Source organism: Staurois parvus, unplaced genomic scaffold, assembly GCF_062004578.1.
Source record: "Staurois parvus isolate SC_StPar_1 unplaced genomic scaffold, SC_StPar_1.0 ptg000704l, whole genome shotgun sequence".
Taxonomy (NCBI): Eukaryota; Metazoa; Chordata; class Amphibia; order Anura; family Ranidae; genus Staurois; species Staurois parvus.
The window spans coordinates 2,803,353-2,825,559 of NW_028318500.1; the positions used below are offsets into that span (position 1 = coordinate 2,803,353).

Consider the following 22,207-nt stretch of genomic DNA (forward strand, 5'->3'; position numbering starts at 1 on the left):
TGTTGCTCCGTCGTCATCTTACAGATGCATTATGTCCTTCAATCTTGTCAAAGCTTATATATATACCAATTATAGGAACCAACAAATAGTACATAATTGTATAATAAATAGGGGAATTCCAGAAAACAAACCCCTTTATTATTTATTTCATTTGGCACTCCAGAAGTAGTGTGGAAACAAATTCCACACAGAACCCAAACCCTAATGTACTTTTGTTCTGAGTTCCTATAAGCTAAGAAGTCCCAGAAACGAAGGCATTCATCTCTGCTGTGGACAAGATTCGCGCTGGTTCGTGAAGTCTGAAGCCCTGCTAGAGTGGTACTGAAGGTTCTGTGAAATACTCCATCAGTGAGCGGACACGCATATCTGCTGAGTATAAAGTATTTGTATCATTAACTGGTACATGTGTATGTGTTAAGGTGTTTTGTATTGTTGATTCATATGTTTTAGGCCTGTTTAGCTGTTCAGTTGTGTGCTGGCAAGTGAAGGGTGGATCACCCTTGGTTAACTGATGTACCCTGTAGATCTATAGGATAAACCAGACATCTAGCATATCAATGGAGCTTGTTGAACATTTTCTTAAACATGCTTCTGCTATTTTTTAGCAGTTGTGCAGAAGATGCGTTGACCCATCAATTTAATGATTTGTTAAAGCAATGTGAGGTTCTAAATGGTAGTATGAAAAGTAAACCGTCATCCAAGAAAGGCAAAAAAGCGAGAATGGTGAATGCTGTGAGCATGTTATTGAAAATTTAAAAAAATTCTGCGCAAAAAGAACTGCAATGGTTTGCTGAAAGGGCAAGAGTAAAGGGACAGATACACGGTGTGTGTAAACATATTTTGGAGGCAGCTGCAAATGCAGATGCAAATGTTTGTGAGTGTGAGGAACTGAGAGGTGAAATTGAACATTTGGTAACTGAGAATGGTGCGTTGGAACAGAAATGGGATGGATTGGAAGAAACATGGAAACCGAGGGAACAGTGTATTATATCATTAAATCAAAGGGAAGCAGAGAATGAAAGTGTTATAGCCGTGCTTAGGAGGGAGCTACAGTAGGGCCTATACTGGTAGGCCTGTAAAAAGTTGGGACACATTGTAAGGTATTGTTTGGTGTTTAATAGTACTGTACAAAGAAAATCTCCATACCCTAGAACTACACCAAGGCGCACTGAAGTTTATTCTGCCAGATGAGGAAGCAATCCAAGGCATAGAGCTCATAGTAGTCAGAGCCGGGACCCTTTTAAAACACAAATGCTGCGATTACAATATGAAAATAGTCAGTTAAAGCATGAAATGCATCAGTTTATGGTAGAATTGAATAGACTTAAAATGAATGTATTCTCTTTTTCACTAAGGTACAACACTGGGGGAAACAAATCTTTTGGTAGCAGCCCCTAGTGAGTTGTATAGAGGATGAGAATTTTCTGGTTAACGTTTCTGTGCTATGGAATAAGGTTTGGATGCAAGTCTCAGAGATTTGACCTCAGTTTTTTGGAATATTATAGAGGACCTTGATGCATTTTTAGTAGTTTCAAGGATAAGCCTCTGGATTTGTTTTTTTATTTTCTATATTTTTTTTTTTCCAAGTTCAGGTGGAATAATCCAAATTCATATGTTTAGTCCACCTGAAAGGGGAGTCATGAGCTATGCCCTAAGTTAGCAACTGAATCCATTTTGTTTAAGACTGGTGTTGGTAGAAAGCCATATTAGCCTCTAGATTTATTGTATTTTTTTTGTTATTAATTTATTATTCAGGTGGAAAGAAGTCCAAATTGATAGGTTTTGTCCACCTGAAAGGGGAGTTATTACACCCTAATCTAACAGCTGAATGCATATTTGGTTTAAGATAAAAGTTGGTAAAAGCGGCATTCAGGTTTTATTTTTTTTCTTTCTTCCTCTTTCTGTATGATGGAGATTCATTTTTATTTAGATTTATTCTAAAGAATTTTTTTTTTTTAATAGTTTGTTTAGAGTTGCAGAAGCCAGGAAAAACTAAGGTCCTAGGCTACAAGTGAGGTTCTATAAGTGGAAATAGCAAGCTAAGAGATATTGCGGATAAGAATTTGATTCTGCTTTTGTTCTTCATTTCCAGAGTATTAATGAGGCGAGAGATTGGCAAGATCTCTGGAACATGGATGAAAGATGGTCATCTGGTTGGCAGTTCGTCAGTGCCCTGCCATGAGAAAAATTTATTCTGATGAACATTCAGGGAAAGAGTGATAAAAGGAAAAGTTAAAATTATAACGGGCAATAAAAGGTTTTGTTTCCTTTTGGACAATTTCATTCTAATTCAACATCAGAAAGACTTTGCTCATCAGCAGGACTTGTGAAACTTCACGCTGGAATCTCTCCAGACAGTTATGTACTCAACTGTATAATGTATACAAATGAAGTGGGTTGTTGGAGGAGGAACATAACCTATCCAATTCTTCAAACCAAGGAATGTGAACTGTGGGGTTTTCAGTGAGGGATTAAAGTTTGGAAGGGTGGGAAAAATGCTTCACTCTGTGTGCTGGATGGGAAGATCATTGCCAGGAAGGAAACCTTTCGTATTATTTAGGACATAGAAGAGTTTGCTACTTTGTCCTAAAAGATACCGATATAATGTTAGTCATGGAACTTAACCTAACGATAGCTAGAGGTGCATGGTGTCCCCTGGGCAAGGTCTCAGAAGTCCAGGTGCAGGGATGAAATTATGTGGAACTCTATGTTGCCAATCCATCTGCAAATATCAACTATAACCACCCTGTTAATCTGGAGCCCTGAATCCTGGTGTGGGTAGGAGGATACGGAAATGGTTGACAGATTGGGATAGGGAGGTAAACCTTATGAAGAGATTGCATCGATAGAGAGCTAATGCTACTATAGTTTTATGCATCCCAATGTGGTACTGCTCACTCTTTCTGTGGTCTTGTCATTGGTTCAGGGTTATAAATGTTGTGTAACCCGACGTTTGTATAAGAAGGTGACGCATCTGTCTATGCAAGTTGAGGGAAAAGTTAAAAGTAATGTATCTTTATGCAAAGTAGAAGCTTTGCTGCCAATTAGGAGTTCTGAGCTATCAGGTGCATGCAGAAATTGCAATAGAAACGGCCATACTGAGCAGACCTGCCTAATTCCGAGCCGTGTATACAATGAAGGGCTATAGGAGGTTGGGAGTGGGCTGTTTGATTTGGTGGGTCATGTACTGATAGGGACATCTCAAACTGTTACTAGGATCAATATATACAGTATATGCATATACAGTTGCAAGAAAAAGTATGTGAACCCCTTGGGATTACGTGGAGTTTTGCATGAATTGGGCATAAAATGTGCTCTGAACGTCATCTAAGTCACAACAATAGATGAACACAGTCTGCTGAACATAATACTACACAAACATTAGATGTTGCCATGGTTTAATTGCACATAACATGTAAACATTCACAGTGCAGGGAGGAAAAAGTATGTGAACCTTTGGACTTAATAACTGTTTGACCCTCCTTTGGCAGCAATAACCTCAACCAAACGTTTCCTGTAGTTGCAGATCAGACTTGCACAACGATCTGGAGTAATTTTGGACCACTCCTCTTCACAAAACTGTTTCAGTGTAGCAATATTCTTGGGATGTCTGGTGTGAATCGCTCTCTTCAGGTCATGCCACAGCATTTCAATCGGGTTGAGGTCAGGACTCTGACTGGGCCACTCCAGAAGTCGTATTCTGTGCTGTTGCAGCCATTGTTTTGTTGAATTATTTGTATGCTTTGGGTCATTGTCCTGTTGCATCACCCATCCTCTGAGGAGCTTCAGTTGGCGGACAGATGGTCGTACGGTTTCCTGCAAAATGTCTTGATAAACTCTGGAATTCATTTTCCCATCAATAACAACAATCCGTCCAGGCCCTGAGGCAGCAAAGCAGCCCCAAACCATGATGCTCCCTCCGCCATGTTTTACAATGGGGATGAGGTTTTGATGTTGGTGTGCTGTGCCTTTTTTTCTCCACACATAGTGTTGTGTGTTCTTCCCAAACAACTCAATCTTGGTTTCATCTGTCCACAGTATATTTTGCCAGTAGTGCTGTGGAACATCCAGGTGCTCTTTTGCAAACTTCAAACGTGCTGCAATATTCTTTTTGGACAGCAATGGCTTCCTCCGTGGTGTCTTCCCATGTACTCCATTCTTGTTTAATGTTTTCCTTATTGTAGATGTGTCAACAAAAATGTTAGCATGTGCCAGAGATTTAGCTGACACTCTGGGATTCTTCTTTACCTCATGCAGCATTCTGCGCTGTGCTCTTGCAGTCATTTTTACAGGACGACAACGCCTAGGGAGAGTAGCAACAGTGCTAAACTTTCTCCATTTGTAGACAGTCTGTCTTACCATGGACACATGAACATCAAGGCTTTTGGAGATACTTTTGTAACCCTTTCCAGCTTCATGCAAGTCAACAATTCTTGATCGTAGGTCTTCTGAGAGCTCTTTTCTGCGAGGCATGGTTCACATTAGACAGTGCTTCTTGAAACCAGTAAACCCAAAACAGGTGTGTGCTTTTTAAGGGCAGGACAGCTGTCAGCAACACATCCAATATCATCACACTGATTGGAGTCAAGGTTGGCTCCAATTAGCTCTGGGAGAAGTCATTAAGCTAGGGCCTCACATACTTTTTCCTCCCTGCACTGTGAATGTTTACATGTTATGTGCAATTAAACCATGGCAACATCTAATGTTTGTGTAGTATTATGTTCAGCAGACTATGTTCTTCTATTGTTGTGACTTAGATGACGTTCAGAGCACATTTTATGCCCAATTCATGCAAAACTCCACGTAATCCCAAGGGGTTCACATACTTTTTCTTGCAACTGTATTATGATAGTGGGTTGATTTGCGTGATGTTATAGCTCAACATACATTTGTAAGATTAATAATATGGTTGGATAAGATCCTCCTCAATGTTTATTATCTAAAAGCTGGTTAAGGTATGGTTCTGAGCATGTGCTGATGAATGGTGAGTGAATGAACACCCTTGCTTGTAGCAGACCCTATTGTGAAGATGACAACAAGAAGACACTGCTATGAAAGTTGTCACTCAAGAATGGTGATGAGGGGCCATGCAGTTGCAAAGTAACAGGTACCGGGAAGCACATTGTATCCTACTGTTAGAAATGTCTGGACTGTTCCATGGAAGCTGTCTCTGAAGAAGGTGATGGTGTGCCATTCAGGCACAAAGCGGCATATGTTGAAAGGCAACATGTTTCTATATCAGACATTTATGGAGTCTTACTGCCTGGTTGCCAAAGAACTATTTGGCCTATTGAATGTTATCTTGGAGATCCCTGGAGAAGTCACGTGTTATCGTGACGCAACATGTCGGACTAGAGCGTGGTGACACAATTATGCATGGACGGCAGCGATTTTTGGACTCCCTATGCAAGCACCCTGACTGTGGGTTATACAGTTCATACCTGGTGGGTCTATGACCCGATTTTAATGTGAGTAGGTCTTTGGCATTTGTGTATCGTATAATAAACTTTACTTTATTACACTATGGTGGCTTTTTCTCTAATTCCCTGTTTATGAGCCATTGGGAGAGTGGAGGAGTTTTGTAAAGGTGCCTTACCATTGTAATGGTTCATTAACCATGGGCTGTGTGGAAGCTGATCCTGTGTCCATCCAGAGAATGAGATTCATCCCACCTGGGACTAACTGGTGATTTGTTATGCCTTATGACTCCTTGAGGTTCAAAGAATGGAGGTAAGCGTGCACGCTAGATGGTGACAGATGGTCTGATGCACTTGAGCACGTATTTATTTTCACCGTTGAAGATTGATTAATCACAGTTATTCATTTGGGACTTTGTGCTATATGATTTATGAATATTGTTCATTTATGATCACATGTATTTATATTTGGTTAATATTTGTTTCACTTAAATCACCTATCACTTTTATTTAATCACATTCTTGATGGTATGTTTTTGGGCCACACACTAGGTGCACCACTGTACACCTATATATTTATTTATATAATTTATGTATTCACCCATTTAACATCAAGTCCTTTATTTATATTTTTATGTCTATTATCACATGGTATTAGCGCTACACCACCTTATCCACTTATAGTTGGAACGACCATGGTGCAGGTGGGCTGCGAATGCAGGTCAGCGGAAAATGCAGGTTAGCGGGAGCAGCGGCTGGCAGGGTTTGGCAGTACTGCAGATAACAAGGCAAAGGCTGAGGGAGAAGCAGAGTCAGACAACCCGGGTGGATAACTATCTGGCGGATCAGGTACAAAGAGCAGGCAGAGAGTAGTCAGAGTCAAGCTGGGTCAGTGCGGGCGGAGTTCAAACAAGGTCAGGGCAGGTCAGGTCGGCAACAGAATCAGGATATACAAACAGCAGATGAGGGGATGGGAAAGACCAGAAGGCAGTGTCTCCTAGTGCAGCATCAGTTTAAATAGGCCGCCTTGTGCCAGTCTGATAGCGGGCATGCACACCGATGTGCCAATGCGCGCGCACATTTGCGCACATGCTTGTGTGCATGCGCAGAGATCCATGTATCAGGAGCCTGACACTGGCGCATAACTGTGCTCCTGCGTGTACTTTGCTTTCCCTGACAGTGCCCCCCCCCTTAAAGGCAGCTTCCGGATGCCCAGTTGGGCCAGTCTTTCAGGGTACTTGCGTCTGAAGGCATGGATTAGGTCTTTAGCGCGCACATTGGACTCTGGCTCCCACGAGCTATCCTCAGGACCATATCCTTTCCATTTGATTAAATACTGAAGTTGAATCCTTCTTTTCCTACAATCTATAATTTGTTTCCACCTCGTATTCTTCTTCGCCGTCAATAACTTGATTCAGGCGGACCCGACTTCCGGACAGGGAAGGGGTTAGGAACAGAAGGCTTAAGCAATGACACATGGAATACAGGGTGTATTTTAAGTGAGTCTGGTAATGTGAGCTCATAAGAAACATTATTGATTCTCCTTTTTACTGGGTATGGTCCCACGTACTTGGAACCAAGTTCGTCGAGGGACATGTCAACTTTAGATTGGTTGTAGACAACCATGCTTCCTCACCGGGTTCCAGAATCAAGTCCCCTTTCCTCTTCCTGTCAAAAAACTTTTTGTTATCCTGCTGAGCTTTCAAAATTGTTTCTTGTAGCACCTTTTTGTTCTGTTGAAAAAACTCAAGTGTGTTTTGCTTGGCCAGAATTAACGATTCAGGTACCACATTGGATAAGAACAAAGGATGAAATCCGTAATTTGAGAAGAAGAGAGACTGTCTTGTGGCTGAGTGCTTAGAATTGTTGTATGCAAATTCAGCTAGGGGTAACAGTGACACCCAGTCATCTGGGGAAAATGACGTGAAACAGCAGATGTACTGTTCCAAGGTCTGACTGGTTCTCTTCGTTTGTCCATTATTCTGGGGATGATAGGCGGAGGAAAACGAAAGTTCCACTTTTAGTGTCTCACAAAGTGCTCTCCAGAATTTCGAAGTAAATTGCACTCCTCCATCGGAGATGATATTTCCGGAACACCATGAAGCCTCACAATTTCTTTTATGAAAACTCGGGACATTTCCATTGCCGAAGGTACCCCCTTCATGGGAATAAAATGGGCCATCTTGGAAAACCGGTCCACCACGACAAAAATAGCTGAACATCCTTCTGATAGTGGTAATTCTACAATAAAATCTATAGAGATCATCTTCCAGGGCCTATCAGGAACTGGTAGAGGCCTGAGTAGTCCCCAAGACTTATTTCTGTTGTTCCTATTGCGTATGCACGTGGGACAGGAATTCACATATCCCTTGCAATCCTTTTCCCATTCAGGCCACCAGAACAGGAGCTGAACCAGATCTACCGTCTTGTGAACACCAAAGTGCCCTGCCAGGGGGTGATCATGACATAGTCCTAAGACCACTAATCTGACATTTTCTGGTACAAAAATTCTGTTCCCGAACCACAGTAAGCCTTCTTTAGTGGATAGGGTCACTCCTGGTGGAGAGAGAACCCCCATTGATGCTTGTTGAATTTGCGACATCAAGTCTGCTTGCAAGAGAAAGAAATTCCCTCTGGAGAGCACAGTGTCTACAGTAGGAGGATCCTTGGGGTCATCGAACATTCGAGACAAAGCATCAGGTTTGACATTTTTGGAGCCTGGTCTATAAGTAATATGAAATGAGAATCAAGAAAAAAAAGTGACCACCTGGCTTGTTGAGGCTTCAAGCATCTTGCCGTCTTCAAATATTCGAAGTTCTTACGGTCTGTGTAAATTAAGATGGGGTGTGCTGCTCCTTCTAAGAGATACCTCCATTCTTCCAGGGCTGACTAAATAGCGAGCAGTTCACAATCCCCTACATCATAATTCTTTTCCGCAGGGGATAGTTTACGGGAAAAAAATGGGTGTAAAGGAGTTTCAGGCCTTGTCTCTGCAATAGTACTACTCCCACTGCATTTTCTGAGATGTCCACTTCTACCACAAAGGTTAGTGCAGGGTCCAGGTGGCTTAAAATAGGTGCAGAGGTAATGCATCAGAGGCAGTTTGAGCTTCAGATGTCCAGCAGAAGCGAATGCCTTGTTTATTTAGGTGATCGATGGGGGCGATAATGGCTGAGAACCCCTTAATCAATTTTCTGTAAAAGTTTGCAAAGTCTACATAGCATTGGATTCCTTTCCTGTCGGATGGTGCGGGCCACTCCAGGATGGCAGTGACCTTTTGAGGGTTCATCTTAAAGCCTTCAATGGAGATAATTAGCCCCAGGAATTGAATGCTTTGCTGTTCAAATTCACATTTTTGGGGTTTTGTGTACAATCCATGTAATCTAAGACGACGAGGACTTTCTGGACATGCCCCCGGTGAAGTTCAATGCAGAAAAAAATCAGGATATCATCGAGATAAACTATGACAAAGATGTCTAGGAAGTCTTTGAAGATGTCGTTAACAAAGTGCTGGAAAGTTGCAGCTGCGTTACATAGCCCAAAGGGCATTACTAAGTATTCAAAGTGCCCAAATCTGGTACGGAAGGCAGCCTTCCACTCATCACCTTCCCGGACCCGCACAAGATTGTATGCCCCTCGTAAATCTAGTTTGATAAATACATTTGCAAATCTGAGTCTCTGAAATAGTTCCAGGACTAATGGCAGGGGATATCTGTTTTTTAACTGTAATTTTGTTCAGCTCACAGTAGTTCGCACACGGACGGAGGGAGTGGTCTTTTTTTTCTACGAAAAAGATTCCTGCTCCTTCTGGTGAAGTAGAGGGGCAGATGAACCTCTTGTTCAAGCTGTCATCAATGTATTCCTTTAGTACCTCTAATTCATGCTCTGATAGTGGGAAGATCCGCCCAAAAGGAGTTTCGGCCCTGGTTATTAATTCAATTAGACAATCGTATGGTCAGTGTACCGGAAGCATGTTAGCACCACGTTTGCTAAAGAAATCTAGGAAACCGTGGTAGGCTGTGGGAACAACTTGATGTAATTCGACATCAGTGTCTATGCATAGTAGGGGCACAGCTGGAGAGGGGACTATAGGGGAGATGCTCATGACAGTAAGGTGATTGGAAATCCACTTTTCTAGTTACCCAGTCAATGCTGGGATTGTGTGCTTGTAACCAGGGAATACCCAGGATGACTGGAAATAATGGAGAGGCAATGGCTTCCACAGCAGTTCCTTGTGGCCAGAAGGAGATGTTACAACTTGTAGTGGAGTAGTATCCTGGGTAACTGCCCCAGATTTGAGGCTTGATCCATCCGCCAAGTATACAGAGAGTCTCTGTGTTTTAGCCCATAGGGGTATCTGGTGTTGGCGGGCAAACGTTAAATCAATAAAACAACTGCAGGCTCCAGAATCAATGATGGCGGAAACTGGCAGGGTTCTTTCCGGAAGCTGAAATGAGATGGAGATGGCAACGTGAGTAGAGCTGATAGGTGCAGATGGTGGATTATCAGGTAAGATGCTCAAGAACTTACGCAGCTTTGCGGGACAATTCTGTACATAGTGACCTGGCTCCCCACAGTAGAGATACAGATTATTTTGTCAGCGACGTTGGCGTTCTTCAGGTGTAAGGGAGGCCCGCAGTAAACCTAGTTGCATGGGTTCGGGCTGTTCGGCTGATGGTGCGGCTAAATTGGTTGGTGCCATGCTTGCCGGTGGTGGTACCCTGGGCAGCATCCACACTGGACTGGCCTGACCTTTCTAGTCGTCACTCCTTGAGACGACGGTCAATCTGAATGGTCACATTAATGAGGTCTTCTAGTGTGCTTGGTACCCCTTCATGGGCTAGTTCATCTTTGAGAGGTTCGGCAAGGCCTAACCGGAATTGGTAATGCAGGGCAGCATCATTCCAGTTAGTATCGACACTCCAGCGCAGAAACTCAGAGACATAGTCCTCCACTGCCCTGCGACCCTGCTGAAGAACATGAAGAGCTGCTTCTGCTGATGCAGATCGCTGTGGATCATCGTATAGCTGGGCCATGGAGTCAAAGAAGATACTTAAAGCAGATAGTTTGGTGTCTTCTTTCTCAAGCAGGTGGTGAGGCCATGCCTGTGGTTCCCCTTGCAGCAGGGATATCAAAAATCCTACTTTGGTTGCCTCTAGTGAAAATGTGCATGGTTGTAAGGCAAAATATAATTCACATGCATTACAAAACGCCTGGAACTTACTGTGGTCATTGGAAAACCTCTCAGGTGTGGGTACTCTGGGTTTGGTTGGAAGCATCATCACAGAAGGAGTTCCCATGGTTATTGGAGTAGCAGCTGGAGCAGGTAGGTGTAACAAACTAGCTCATCAGAGCTGGAAGCGGAGTTCTTCTTTTTCTTGTTCCTTCTGTTATTTGAGGTATTCCTGGATCATTCCTCACATCCCCCCTTTCCCTTCCTGAGAGACCAACGTTATCTCCTGACAGATGGTGGGGGTCAGCCCAGGAGAAACATTCCTGGTGGGGCCAGCAGGCTGGGAAAACTGTCACCTTTCTCACCTACGTCTGATAAGGCCGCATTTCTCAGAGGGCTGGGAAGCATTGACCCAAAACGGCGTAAGCCCACACATTATCAAACTGACCAGAGTAATTGAACATTCCTCGGGTCAACTGTATGTTTCATGTCATGTATTATGAAGCTATAGTTAATTCAGTTTCCCACTGACCACTCCCAAAACGTGTAGTAAGAGCCCCCTCCCCTTTGATAGGGACTTTTAAGAGAGACAAGTGAGTTAGAGCGACACACACAGAGATCTCCCAGCAACATTGTAACAAAAGGAGATCAAGAACTCACCCTGCTAACTTGGATCTGCAAACCCAGGCATATGGGCAAGTAACTTAACCCTGTAATCTTCTTCCTAATTATCTCCTTGCTGTGTCTTTATATACATATATATATATTTTTGTGACATCTTTGTAAATATTTTATTGCATCTGTCTGACGCTTTTAGTAATAAGTCTTTCTTTCTGAAAGTGTTAAACTGTTTCTAGGCGCTTTCTTGCAATTCACGAATTTCTGGCTTTTGAAGAGATGCTACTGTTTGTTATATCTCTGTATAGTAGGTCCGCGGGCCGTGCTATATAGATCAATATTTCAATCATTATAGTGTATATTTGATAACGGGAGTTTCCCAGTCTCCGAAAAAAGTGGTGGTGGCAGTAGAGGGTTAGTTGCGTATTTAACCCGACCCAGTAACAAGCGCATTTAGGCTGCAGGCACCGATTGTAGTCCATTAGCTGGGCAATCGCTGTGCTGGGTGCAGCTGAGTGTGGCCTTGTTACGCACGTCACACCGCGGTTTTAGATCGGCTGGTCCTTCGGTCACGAGTTTAGTGAGAAGGTCTGGGGTCTGACGCCGTGGGCGTGACGTATTACTGTTAGTCGCGGTCGTGCGATTGTCGCCCTGTTGGTGGTGGCGACCGCAGGTCGTGACAGTAGGGTCTGCAGGCGATTTTTCAGTCGGTCATACCCTTCGTGTAGAGTCTTGACAGCTTGCGTTAGTGCTGCAATATGATGGCAAATCTCCTCTAGAGGAGAGGCCGCTCTCTCAGGTGTGAGATGGGGAAACAGCTCTCATTGTTTGAACACTGTTTGTGTGCAGTAAATTATTGTGTGGAGTAAATTAATGTTTTGTATGACATTCTGCGGTTTAGCCACAAGATGTCACTGTTTTTCTAACACAGGCTCAGACTGCATAGATATTTGTATATTCATGAAGAGGTGGGGTTTTCACACTGAGTTGACGAAACAGGAAGAGGAGACAGGAGCCATGTTCTGGAGAATGCTGAATGAAGGGGCTGCAGCTGGGTGAAGCTGATGAGATTGCTGCCAGGAAGCTGATGAGATTTCTGCCAGGAAGCTGATGAGAGCAGAGGAACAACGCAGCTTACACTGCAATATCGCAGGCCTGTTGGAGAGACCTCATTTCAGTGTTGGCGCCTATAGACTGAGACCAGGCCTATAGTTAGTTAGGGTCTCTGTGTCAGGCCACAAGTGTTGTTACTGATTATTGGAAGGACTCAACAACTTAAAGTGCCATTTCACATTGGAGAGCTGATAAAATCCGATAAACTCAAGCCAGACTGGCGTTTTGCTCAGAAAGAATACTCAGGCACGTGCTACAGGACCAGTTATGGGAGGGGGAATACTGAAGATTTGTGTAAGATTGTAAGCTGTTGTGCTGCACCGCAGGCTAGCCCATACCGTACACCCATACACTGATTCTTGTTCTTTTAGGGTAATGACAGGTAAGGTGTGGCAGCTTAGTTGTGCCCGCCAGTAGGTAAATTACTACACTTTCTACCTTCATCCATCAGAAGGCGCCATGCTGTGCAGCACAAGGGTCTCAGCCTTTGGGCTGGGTGTATGTAAATTTATTGTATGTTTCCAGCATTTGTGGTTGTGTTTATTTGCCACATCTAAGTAAAATTCTGTTGTGCAAAAGCTGGCATTGAGGTTGCTTTCCTCGTTCGTGACTTCACTGTATCCTGGGGAGCCCACCCCAGTACACGGCTTACACAGGCTCCAACATGGCCTTCTGGTACTGTCACGTATCAGTGCGCCTGATAGAGTAGACAGGGAACACGAGATCCAGGAGTAGCACGAGGGCCGGGTATGTCTGCACTGACAGGTGAGTAGTTGGAACGACCAGGATCTAGGTGGGCTGCAAATGCAGGTCAGCGGAAGATGCAGGTTAGCTGGAGCAGCAGCTGGCAGGGTTTGGCAGTACTGCAGGTAACAAGGCACAGGCTGAGGGAGAAGCAGAGTTAGACAACCCAGGTCAATAACTATCAGGCAGATCAGGTACAAGGAGCAGGCAGACAACAGGCAGAGAGTAGTCAAGCTGGGTCATTGCGGGCGGATTTCCAACAAGGGCAGGTCAGGTTGGCAACAGAATCAGGATACACAAACAGCAGATGAGGGGATGGGAAAGACCAGGAGGCAGTGTCTCCTAGTGCAGCAACAGTTTAAATAGCCCGCCTGGTGCCAGTGTGGTAGCGGGGGCGCACACAGGTGCGCGAATGCAAGCGTGCACATGCTTGTGCGCATGTGCAGAGATCCGAGTATCAGGAACTTGACCCTGACGCATAACTGTGTGCCTGCGTGTACTTTGCTTTCCTTGACAGAGCCTCAGCCTAGACTCACTGGCAACAGGATATGGCTTCTAGCCAGAAGTGATTGACCTGGGTCCCAGCATGGTTGGCAATACAACAGTGCCCCCTGGTGGAGCGTTGGCAATACAGCAGTACCCCCTGGTGGAGATGACCTACTTCCGGAAGTAATCCTACACTTCCTAATGAATAAGGAGGGCAGTCCCTTGTGAGTTATGGACGCTTGTTCATTGGATGGAGAACTACACCCACGGGTCCTTAAAGAATTTGAGCTCTGTCATTTCAAAGCCATTGTTTCTAATTTTTAGGGACTCTTTAATGACTGGCATAGTACCACTGGATTGGTGTAAGGCCATTGTGGTGCCAATATTTAAAAAGGGGTCAAAATCTTTACCAAGTAATTACAGACCTGTTAGTTTATCTTCTATAGTTGGGAAGATATTGGAAAGATTAATAAAAGACCCCATAGATGAGTTCTTGTTGGAAAAAAAATATTTTAAGCAACAGACAGCATGGATTTATGAAAGACAGAAGTTGTCAAACAAATCTGATTTCTTTTTATGATGAGGTGAGCAAGACCTTTGACAGAGATAGTGAACTCGGTGTACAGCTATTCACCCTGAGGTCATCACAGAGCACTCTTTACATCTGGAGGAAAAGAAATGTAATCTCCAAACATGGAAAGGTTTCTTCACAGTGAGAGCTGTGAAAATGTGGAATAGACTCCCTCAAGAGTTGGTTCTGGCAAGCTCTGTGGATTGCTTCAAAAAAGGCCTGGATTGTTTCTTAGATACACAGAATATAACTGGATACTAACATTTATAGGTAAAGTTAATCCAGGGAATATCCAGTTGCCTCTTGGGGGATCAGGAAGGATTTTTTTTCCCAGCAGGAGCAAATTGGATCATACTTTGCTGTTTTTTTTGCCTTCCTCTGAATCTACTGTGGGTATAGGATTATAGCTTTTTTTTTCCCTTGATTGAACTGAATGGATTTTTGTCTTTTTTCAGCCAGACTAACTATGTAACTATACACCAGGCGGGTCAAGGGTGTGTGTGTGGGTAGTGCTTGAGAGGGCTCTTTAAATATAGCGTTTGCCATGTGGTTGGTCTCTTTCCGCTCTGACGTGAGATCAGCTAAAAGAAACTCAGCTTTGAGGACGAACTTACGTAACGTACCATCTTTACTATTATTCCTACATACTTTGTAATATTGGTTTAGATTTCTCTGTTAGGGTTTTACTTACTTTGTAAATAAGACCTTGCTTCTTTGAGCATTGTGTTTGTTATTTTAGCTAATATTGCAGTATATTACGTCCTTCAATATTGTCAAAGGTTATATATATACTAATTATAGGAACTGACAAATAGTACATAATTGCATAATAAATAGGGGAATTCCAGAAAACAAGCCCCTTATTATTTATTTCACATGCATATCTTCATATATCATCATATATTGAATTTAGAGGATCATACATTTTCTTCAAGAAAAACAATAAATACAGATAGTATGTGAGTGCATGATAGCATAGTTATGTGACAGGTTGCCCTGATATTCCTCATTATTTCATCAGCACATTCAGTTTCTTATTAACCTACTTTTTACAGAAAGTGTACTTCATGAGCTGCTTCAAGGTAGTCAAGCATATGATAGATGTGGCACAAGTTTAGTTAGATTAACAGAATAAAAAAAAGTAACCGATGTGAGAGGCATGATCTGGTCTGTTCTAGATCAGGCTGGATCATTGTGCAAATAAGCTACTTTTCTACTAACTGTTTTGGCTAAACTATTTTGTCTGCTTAGAAGGCATCTATAATGTTTTTACATATTTTTTTTTATATTAATTCATGTGATCAGTTTAATGTTGATAGTTTTAACAGTGTCTATTGATGTTCATAAAATTGTGTTTCTATGCAGATAGTATTCAAATATGTACATGGGTGAGCCATATCTGCTTATTACATTTGCAAACCCTGCTTCTTTCTTAGCAGTGGCACACAGTGATTGCGCTTGTTCCTCTCTCTCAGTACACACTTAACAATACGCTCACGCTATTTGAAAACAGCTCTGTTGATCTCAGTTATCATTAGACATTTTGCAAGGTTAGCCGGAAGCAGACCGGTAAATCTATAATTTTTTTTTTTTACATTTTGATTTAGCTTTGGAGAGATTTGGAGTCTGAATACCTATCAGGGCAGAAATTGGGAAATCTCTCATGAAAGTTTTTCATGGAGGTGGGTTTATAATTGGAAATTAATTCCTTTTTAATTATCTCCACTCCAGCAGTGTGAAATCCCCAAGCTCCCTCATTACTGCTGACAGCTTCACCTGATCTTATTCTTGGTTCAGTGTCTTTGGCCATATTGATTGACGTTGATTGGTCTGTCGTAGACTAAACAAAGTTTCACAGTCGTGAAAATGTGAAACAGGAAGTTTGTAAAGTTACACAAAATGATAAACTTTACAACAACTCAAAATGTGTGCTCACTGATAAAGTTGTCCTTTAAAATTAAAGATTATAATTATAACTATTATACAGGATTTATATAGCACCAACAGTTTGCACAGTGCTTTACAATGTGAGGTCAAATAGTACAGTTACAATACAATTGAATACAGGAGGCGTCAGAGGGCCCTGCTCATTAGAGTTTACAATCTAAAAGTGGAGGGTGAAGTGATACAAAAGGTAATAACTATGGGGGATGAGCTGATGGAGAAAATGCATGTACAGTTGTTAGATGGAGGCAGGATAGGCTTCTCTGAAAAGAAAGGTTTTTAGGGATCGCCTAAAAGTGGACAAAGTAGAAGATAGTTGGACAAATTAGGGTAGGGAACTCCATAGGATGGGAGAGGCTCAGGAGAAGTCCTAAAGGCAAGCATGGGGGGAGGTGACAAGGGAGCTAGAGAGCATGAGGTCTTGGGAGGAACAAAGAGTGTGATTTGGTTAGTATTTTGAGACTAGGTTAGTGATGTATCAGGGGACGAGTAGTGGATGGCTTTGTAAGTTGTTGTTAGTATTTTGAATTTAATTCATTGGGTGAGTGGCAGCCAATAGTGGGAATGGCAGGCACTGAGCGGTTGGTAAGGTGGACAAGTCTGTCCTGCTATAGGCGACACAAAAATGTTGTGCCCCCCCCCAATGAGAGAGTGAGAGAGTTCAATAAGTGTGTGTATGTATATATGATTCTCCCTCTCCCTTTCTTTCTCTTCTATCTTCCCTCTCTTCTCTCTCCCCCCTTTCTCTTCCCTCTCTTTTTCTCCCTCTCTCTCTCTTTCTCCCTCTCTTTTTCTCCCTCTCCCTCCCTCCCCCTCCCCCCCTCTCTCCCCTCTCTCTCTCTTCCCCCTCTCTCTCTTCCCCCCTCCCTCTCTCTCTTAGATCATATGGGACTGCACACAACACAGTAACACAGTCGCTCTGCAACTGCTCTCCCCCACATCGATCCTCCTGCTGTGGGGGCCACTACAAGAGTACAGGTGTGACCCCTCTGATGGCGGCCCTGCATGTCTCTGTCCGCCGCTGCTCAACAGATCCCTTGGTACCACCCCCCTAAAAATTGCCGCTCTAGGCAAACACCTTGTTTGCCTAGCGGTAGATACGCCCCTGCTGGAAGGGGGATAGAGTATGTAAAGGTAAGTCAATGAAGAGGGAGTTCCAGTAGTCAAGGCGAGAGATAACCTGGGAATGAATTAGAAACTTTGTGGTGTCATTGGTTAGGAAGGGGCATATTTCGGAGATGTGAAAGTTGAGACAGCAGGCTTTGGAAAGTGATTGGAAAGTGGGGCCAGAAGGAGAGTTCAGAGTACATGATTACACCTAGCACCATGGCATGTGGGAACAAGTTGATGGTTGTGCCATTGATCTTGACAGAAAGGTCAGGGGAAGGGGCACATGGGGGAGGGAATATTAGGAGCTCAGGTTTGGATAGATTGAGTTTGAGGAAGTGGTGTGACATCCAGGCTGATATGTCAGTCAGTAAGTTAGTGATACGTGTGGAAACTGATGTTGTGAGCTGAGGGGTAGATAAATTTGAGTATGGTCAGCATAGAAATTATATTGAAAGCCACGGGAGGCTATCAGCTGACCCAGGGAGGAGATGTAGATTGAAATTAGGAGAGGTCCAAGAATAGAACCTTGGGGAACTCCAATGCAAAAAGGGAGAGGAGGAAGTAGAATTGTAAGTGACACTGAAAGTGCGGTGGGATAGGTAGGATGAGAACCAACAAAGAGCACGGATACCAAGGTAGTAAAGGTTTTTTTTTGAGGAGGGGATGGTCAGCTGTATCAAAGGCAGCTGAGAGGTCCAGAAGAAGGAGTACAGAGTAGTGTCCATTGGTTTTTGCTGTTAGTAAGTCGTTTGTGAGTTTTAGGAGAACAGTTTCCATGGAGTGTTGAAGGCAAAATCCAGACTGAAGGGGATCAAGAAGGTTATTCTTGGTGAGATGGTCGCCCAGTTGATTATAGACCAGGCGTTCAAAGATGTGAATAAATGTTAATTAGGTTGTATGTCAAAGCCAATATATTCCTGAGTTGAATCGTATCATAGCACAACACAGGCACTGCAAGGATTGTGCTTCTCTGTGTAATGTCACTTTGTTAAAATGTAAGATAATACATACTGTATAAAGCAGACTAAAACTGGTCATACACTCTTAAAATTTCAGAACACCACTAGGAGGAATTATTAAGATTATATGGTGCACTACATTTAAATAACCAGTTTTGACCTTGCTTTGAATTTGTAATTCTGGTCCAGTTTAACTAGCAAGCCTTATATAATCCGGTTCACCATTGTAATCTTTAGTGAGGTTTGCATGGCTTAATCTTCAACACACATGGCCAAGCCTGCATCTAGCTGATCTGATGTTTATTTAAAAAGGAATTAAAAGGACTATTCATTCCCATAATTCAACTGTATATTGATATAATTACATACAGTATATTATGCACTGTTGATTCCATAACTCTTGCACTATGCTAGCAAATTTCATATATAGAAATATTTTATGGAACAGGACCAGGTGCAGTTTCTATTAACTACTTCCCCTCCTGATAATTTACCCCCCTTCCTGACCAGGCCTCCTTTTGCTACTCGGCGCTGCACTAATTCAACTGATAATTGCGCGGTCATGCAATGCTGCACCCAAACGAAATTTACGTCCTTTTTTTTACACAAATAGAACTTTCTTTCGGTGATATTTCATCACCTGTGCGCTTTTTATTTTTCACGCTATAAACAAAAAAATACCAAACATTTTGAAGAAAAACAATATTTTTTACTTTCAGCTATAAAAAATATATAGTAAACTCAGTTAGTTATAAATTTAGGCCAAAATGTATTCTACTACATGTTTTTGGTAAAAAAAAATCCCAATAAGTGTATATTGATTGCTTTGTGTGAAAGTTATAGCGTCTACAAACTATGGTATAGATACTGCCATTTTTTTGCTATACAGCGCTGCGCTAGTTTAACTGACAATTGCACGGTCATGCAATATGGTACATAAATTAAATGTATGTCATTTTTTCACACAAATAGAGCTTTCTTTTGGTGGTATTTGATCACCTGTGCACTTTTTATTTTTGGCGCTATAATCAGTATACAAACTATGGTATAGATAATGGAATTTACACAGCTTTTACTTTTTGACTGCCCATCACATTTCTTGAGGTGCTAAAATACCAGGATAGTACAAACACCCTCAAATGGCCCCTTTTCGGAAAGTAGACAGCCTAAGCTATCTGCTGAGAGGCATATTGAGTCCATGGAAGATTTAGTTTTTCTCCACACGTTTCTGGAAAATGCCAAAACTTTTTTTTTTTTTCATGAAGTTGTCATTTAAATGATTTATTTCTCGCACAAGCCATAGGTATATGTGGAATTACATCCCAAAATACATTCTGCTACTTCTACCGAGTAGAAGTACCTTTTTGGGAGCCTAGCCTCATACAGGAGCCTGAAATCCAATGACCACTTTGAAAGCCTGAATGTGCGTAACTTCCTCATTACACTTCCTCACTACCTATCACAGTTTTGAAGGCCCTGACATGCCAGGATAGCATCAAACCCCCCCAAATGGCCCCTTTCTGGAATGTAGACACCCCAAGGAATTTAAAAAGAGACATGGTGAGTATTTTTCAGATCTCATTTTTTCTCACAAGGTTTTGAAATATAAAAAGATCTGCAAAATACTTACTGTGCTTTTTATCAAATTCCTTGGGGTGTCTACTTTCCAAAAAGGGGTCATTTGGGGGGTTAGGTGCTATCCTGGCATTTCAGGGCCTCCAAAACTGTGATAGGTAGTCAGGAAGTGTAATGAGGAAATAAAGCCCTTTAAAAGCCTTAAGGTGCTTATTGGATTTTGGGGTCCTGTACTTGGCTAGACTGCCAGAAAGTCTCTCACATGTGGTACCACCATACTCGGGAGAAGTAGCAGAATGTATTTTGGGGAGTAATTCCACATATACCCATGGCATGTGTGAGCAGTAAATAATTTAAGAGACAATTTTGTGTAAAAAAAATAATTTTTTTTTGTCATTTTCCAAAAACTTTTGGTAAAAAATAAATTCTTCTATTGATTCAACATGCCTCTCAGAAAAAAGTTTGGGGTGTCTGCTTTCCAAAAAGGGGTCGTTTAGGGGGGTGGGGGCATTCTATGCCAGCATTAGAAGTTTATGCCACACATCACTTACTCTTCTAATCACCTGAAGACCAAGCCTTTTCTGACACTTTTTGTTCACATGAAAAAAATCTGTATTTTTTGCTAGGAAATTTAAACCCCAAAACATTATATATTTTTTTAAAGCAGACACCCTAGTGAATAAAATGGTGGGTACTACAATTTTTTATGGCACATAGTACTCACGTAGCGATTTTTCAAAAGCAAATTTAAAAAAAAAATACACATTTTTTTTACTTTTAATGCACAAAAACACAATATATTGGTCATTTTTTTGTAAAATATAAAAGATAATTGTATGACGAGTAAATAGATACCAAACATGACGTGCTTTAAAACTGGCATGCCCTGTGCAATGGAGACAAACTGCAAACATTTTTAATGTCCATAGGCAACACTTTAAAAGCCTTTAAAAGCTACCATTTTAGATTTACAGAGGAGGTCTAGTGTTAGAATTACTGCCCTTGATCTGACGTTCACGGCAATACCTCACATGCATGGTGCAACCGCTGTTTACATACCGGCACAGGTTCAAGGCTTGTGCACACAGGTGTGCGCACATGGGAGGGGCGATTTTTTATTTTTTTTGTTATTTTGATTTTTTTAATTATTTTTACACTGTACCTTTTATTTTATTTTTTTTATCACTTTTAATGCTATAACAGGGAATGCAAATATCCCCTATAACTTCAATGGGCATTGTCATATATTCTTTTTTGAGAAATCTGGGGTCTATCAGACTCTAGATATCTCCTCTGCCCTTACATTATCTAATCAAACCAACGATACCAGGATGATCCTGCAGCTGTAGGCATCATCCTGGTATAATCATTCAAATCCAGTGATGTACCAGTACATCGCTGGTCCTTGTTGGGTATATATACTATGTTCTTTTTTTTTGTATGCAGCCTGTGGACTGAATGAAAAAATAAGAAGAAATCTCTACCAGAAAAAGTGTGTGGTATGCCCACCATTAGAATATACCGCCCTGCATCCACCCACTTCTAATGGTGGGCACACATTAGGTCACACCACAAGCGTCAGTTCCAAGATTGAACAAATGTCTAAATAGTGGCATGCTTGAATAAAAATTGTCCACATATAAGTGGTACCCCATATGGAAAAAGGATGACACCAAGTCCCAAACTATCTTGCCACTGCTCCTCATGTAGTCTGGGCATCCAGGGGGCTCCACATTATACTCTCATATCTATGCCTGGCCATGGCAGCAGAGAACATGGCATATGATGAATTGGATCTGCGGACCAATACAACCGCAATTCATTTCTTTTAGTAATGCCCATGTTGAGGGTTAGGCCCAAAAAAAATGTAAATTCAAAAACCGTAATGAGTTTCCATGCGAATGGTCTGGCAAGGTTTGAATTTGGGTTGGCGGCGATAAATTGTTGTGCATATAAATTGCTTTGATCCACAATCAACGCACACAGATATACCGTGAAAAACAGCTCCAAAAATCAAGGAGGTATGTGAAAGACCAGGATGTACTAGACCGCTGGTACTCGCCAGTTCACCAAAAGGTAGAGCGGCACTAGTACTGGCACTCTGCTGCATATGAGAGTCATCAAAATTTACTGGCAAGTGCTAACAGAGATCAGGCCTGATTCTGCGAACACTACGGTTTTATGTGCAATGTATCAAGTGATAGTGACCTACTGACACTGCACTTGCTGGGGGAGAAGGGGGGGGTAAGCATTGGGGCTAAACGCAGGTGCTGGCTGGTGCCGAGGCTGATCCAGCTAACGCTGCGTTTTTGGGGACGCTATACTAATGTGAACGCTGGTATAGTGCTGATCTGATGAACGATATTAACCCATTCAGACACTATACTAGCAATGGAGGTTTATTGTGCATGAGCGTGCTCCTGGCAATCAAGGGGTTAAATGTGATGACTGGTGTACTGATGGGCAATCTGACACTATCTGGGAGGGGCGTGAAAAC

At 42.3% G+C, this 22,207-nt stretch overlaps 1 protein-coding gene across 1 annotated transcript in view; it reads left to right on the forward strand.

Moving 5' to 3' along the window:
- The first annotated feature begins 10,715 nt into the window (after positions 1 to 10,715).
- Positions 10,716 to 22,207, forward strand: part of LOC149445911 (solute carrier family 2, facilitated glucose transporter member 11-like) — a 32,384-nt gene continuing 20,892 nt past the window's right edge. Inside the window, exons 1-2 of the mRNA XM_089653168.1 lie at positions 10,716 to 10,743; positions 15,488 to 15,510. Of these exons, the coding sequence (XP_089509294.1) occupies positions 10,716 to 10,743; positions 15,488 to 15,510 (51 nt within the window). The remainder of the gene's footprint in view (positions 10,744 to 15,487; positions 15,511 to 22,207) is intronic.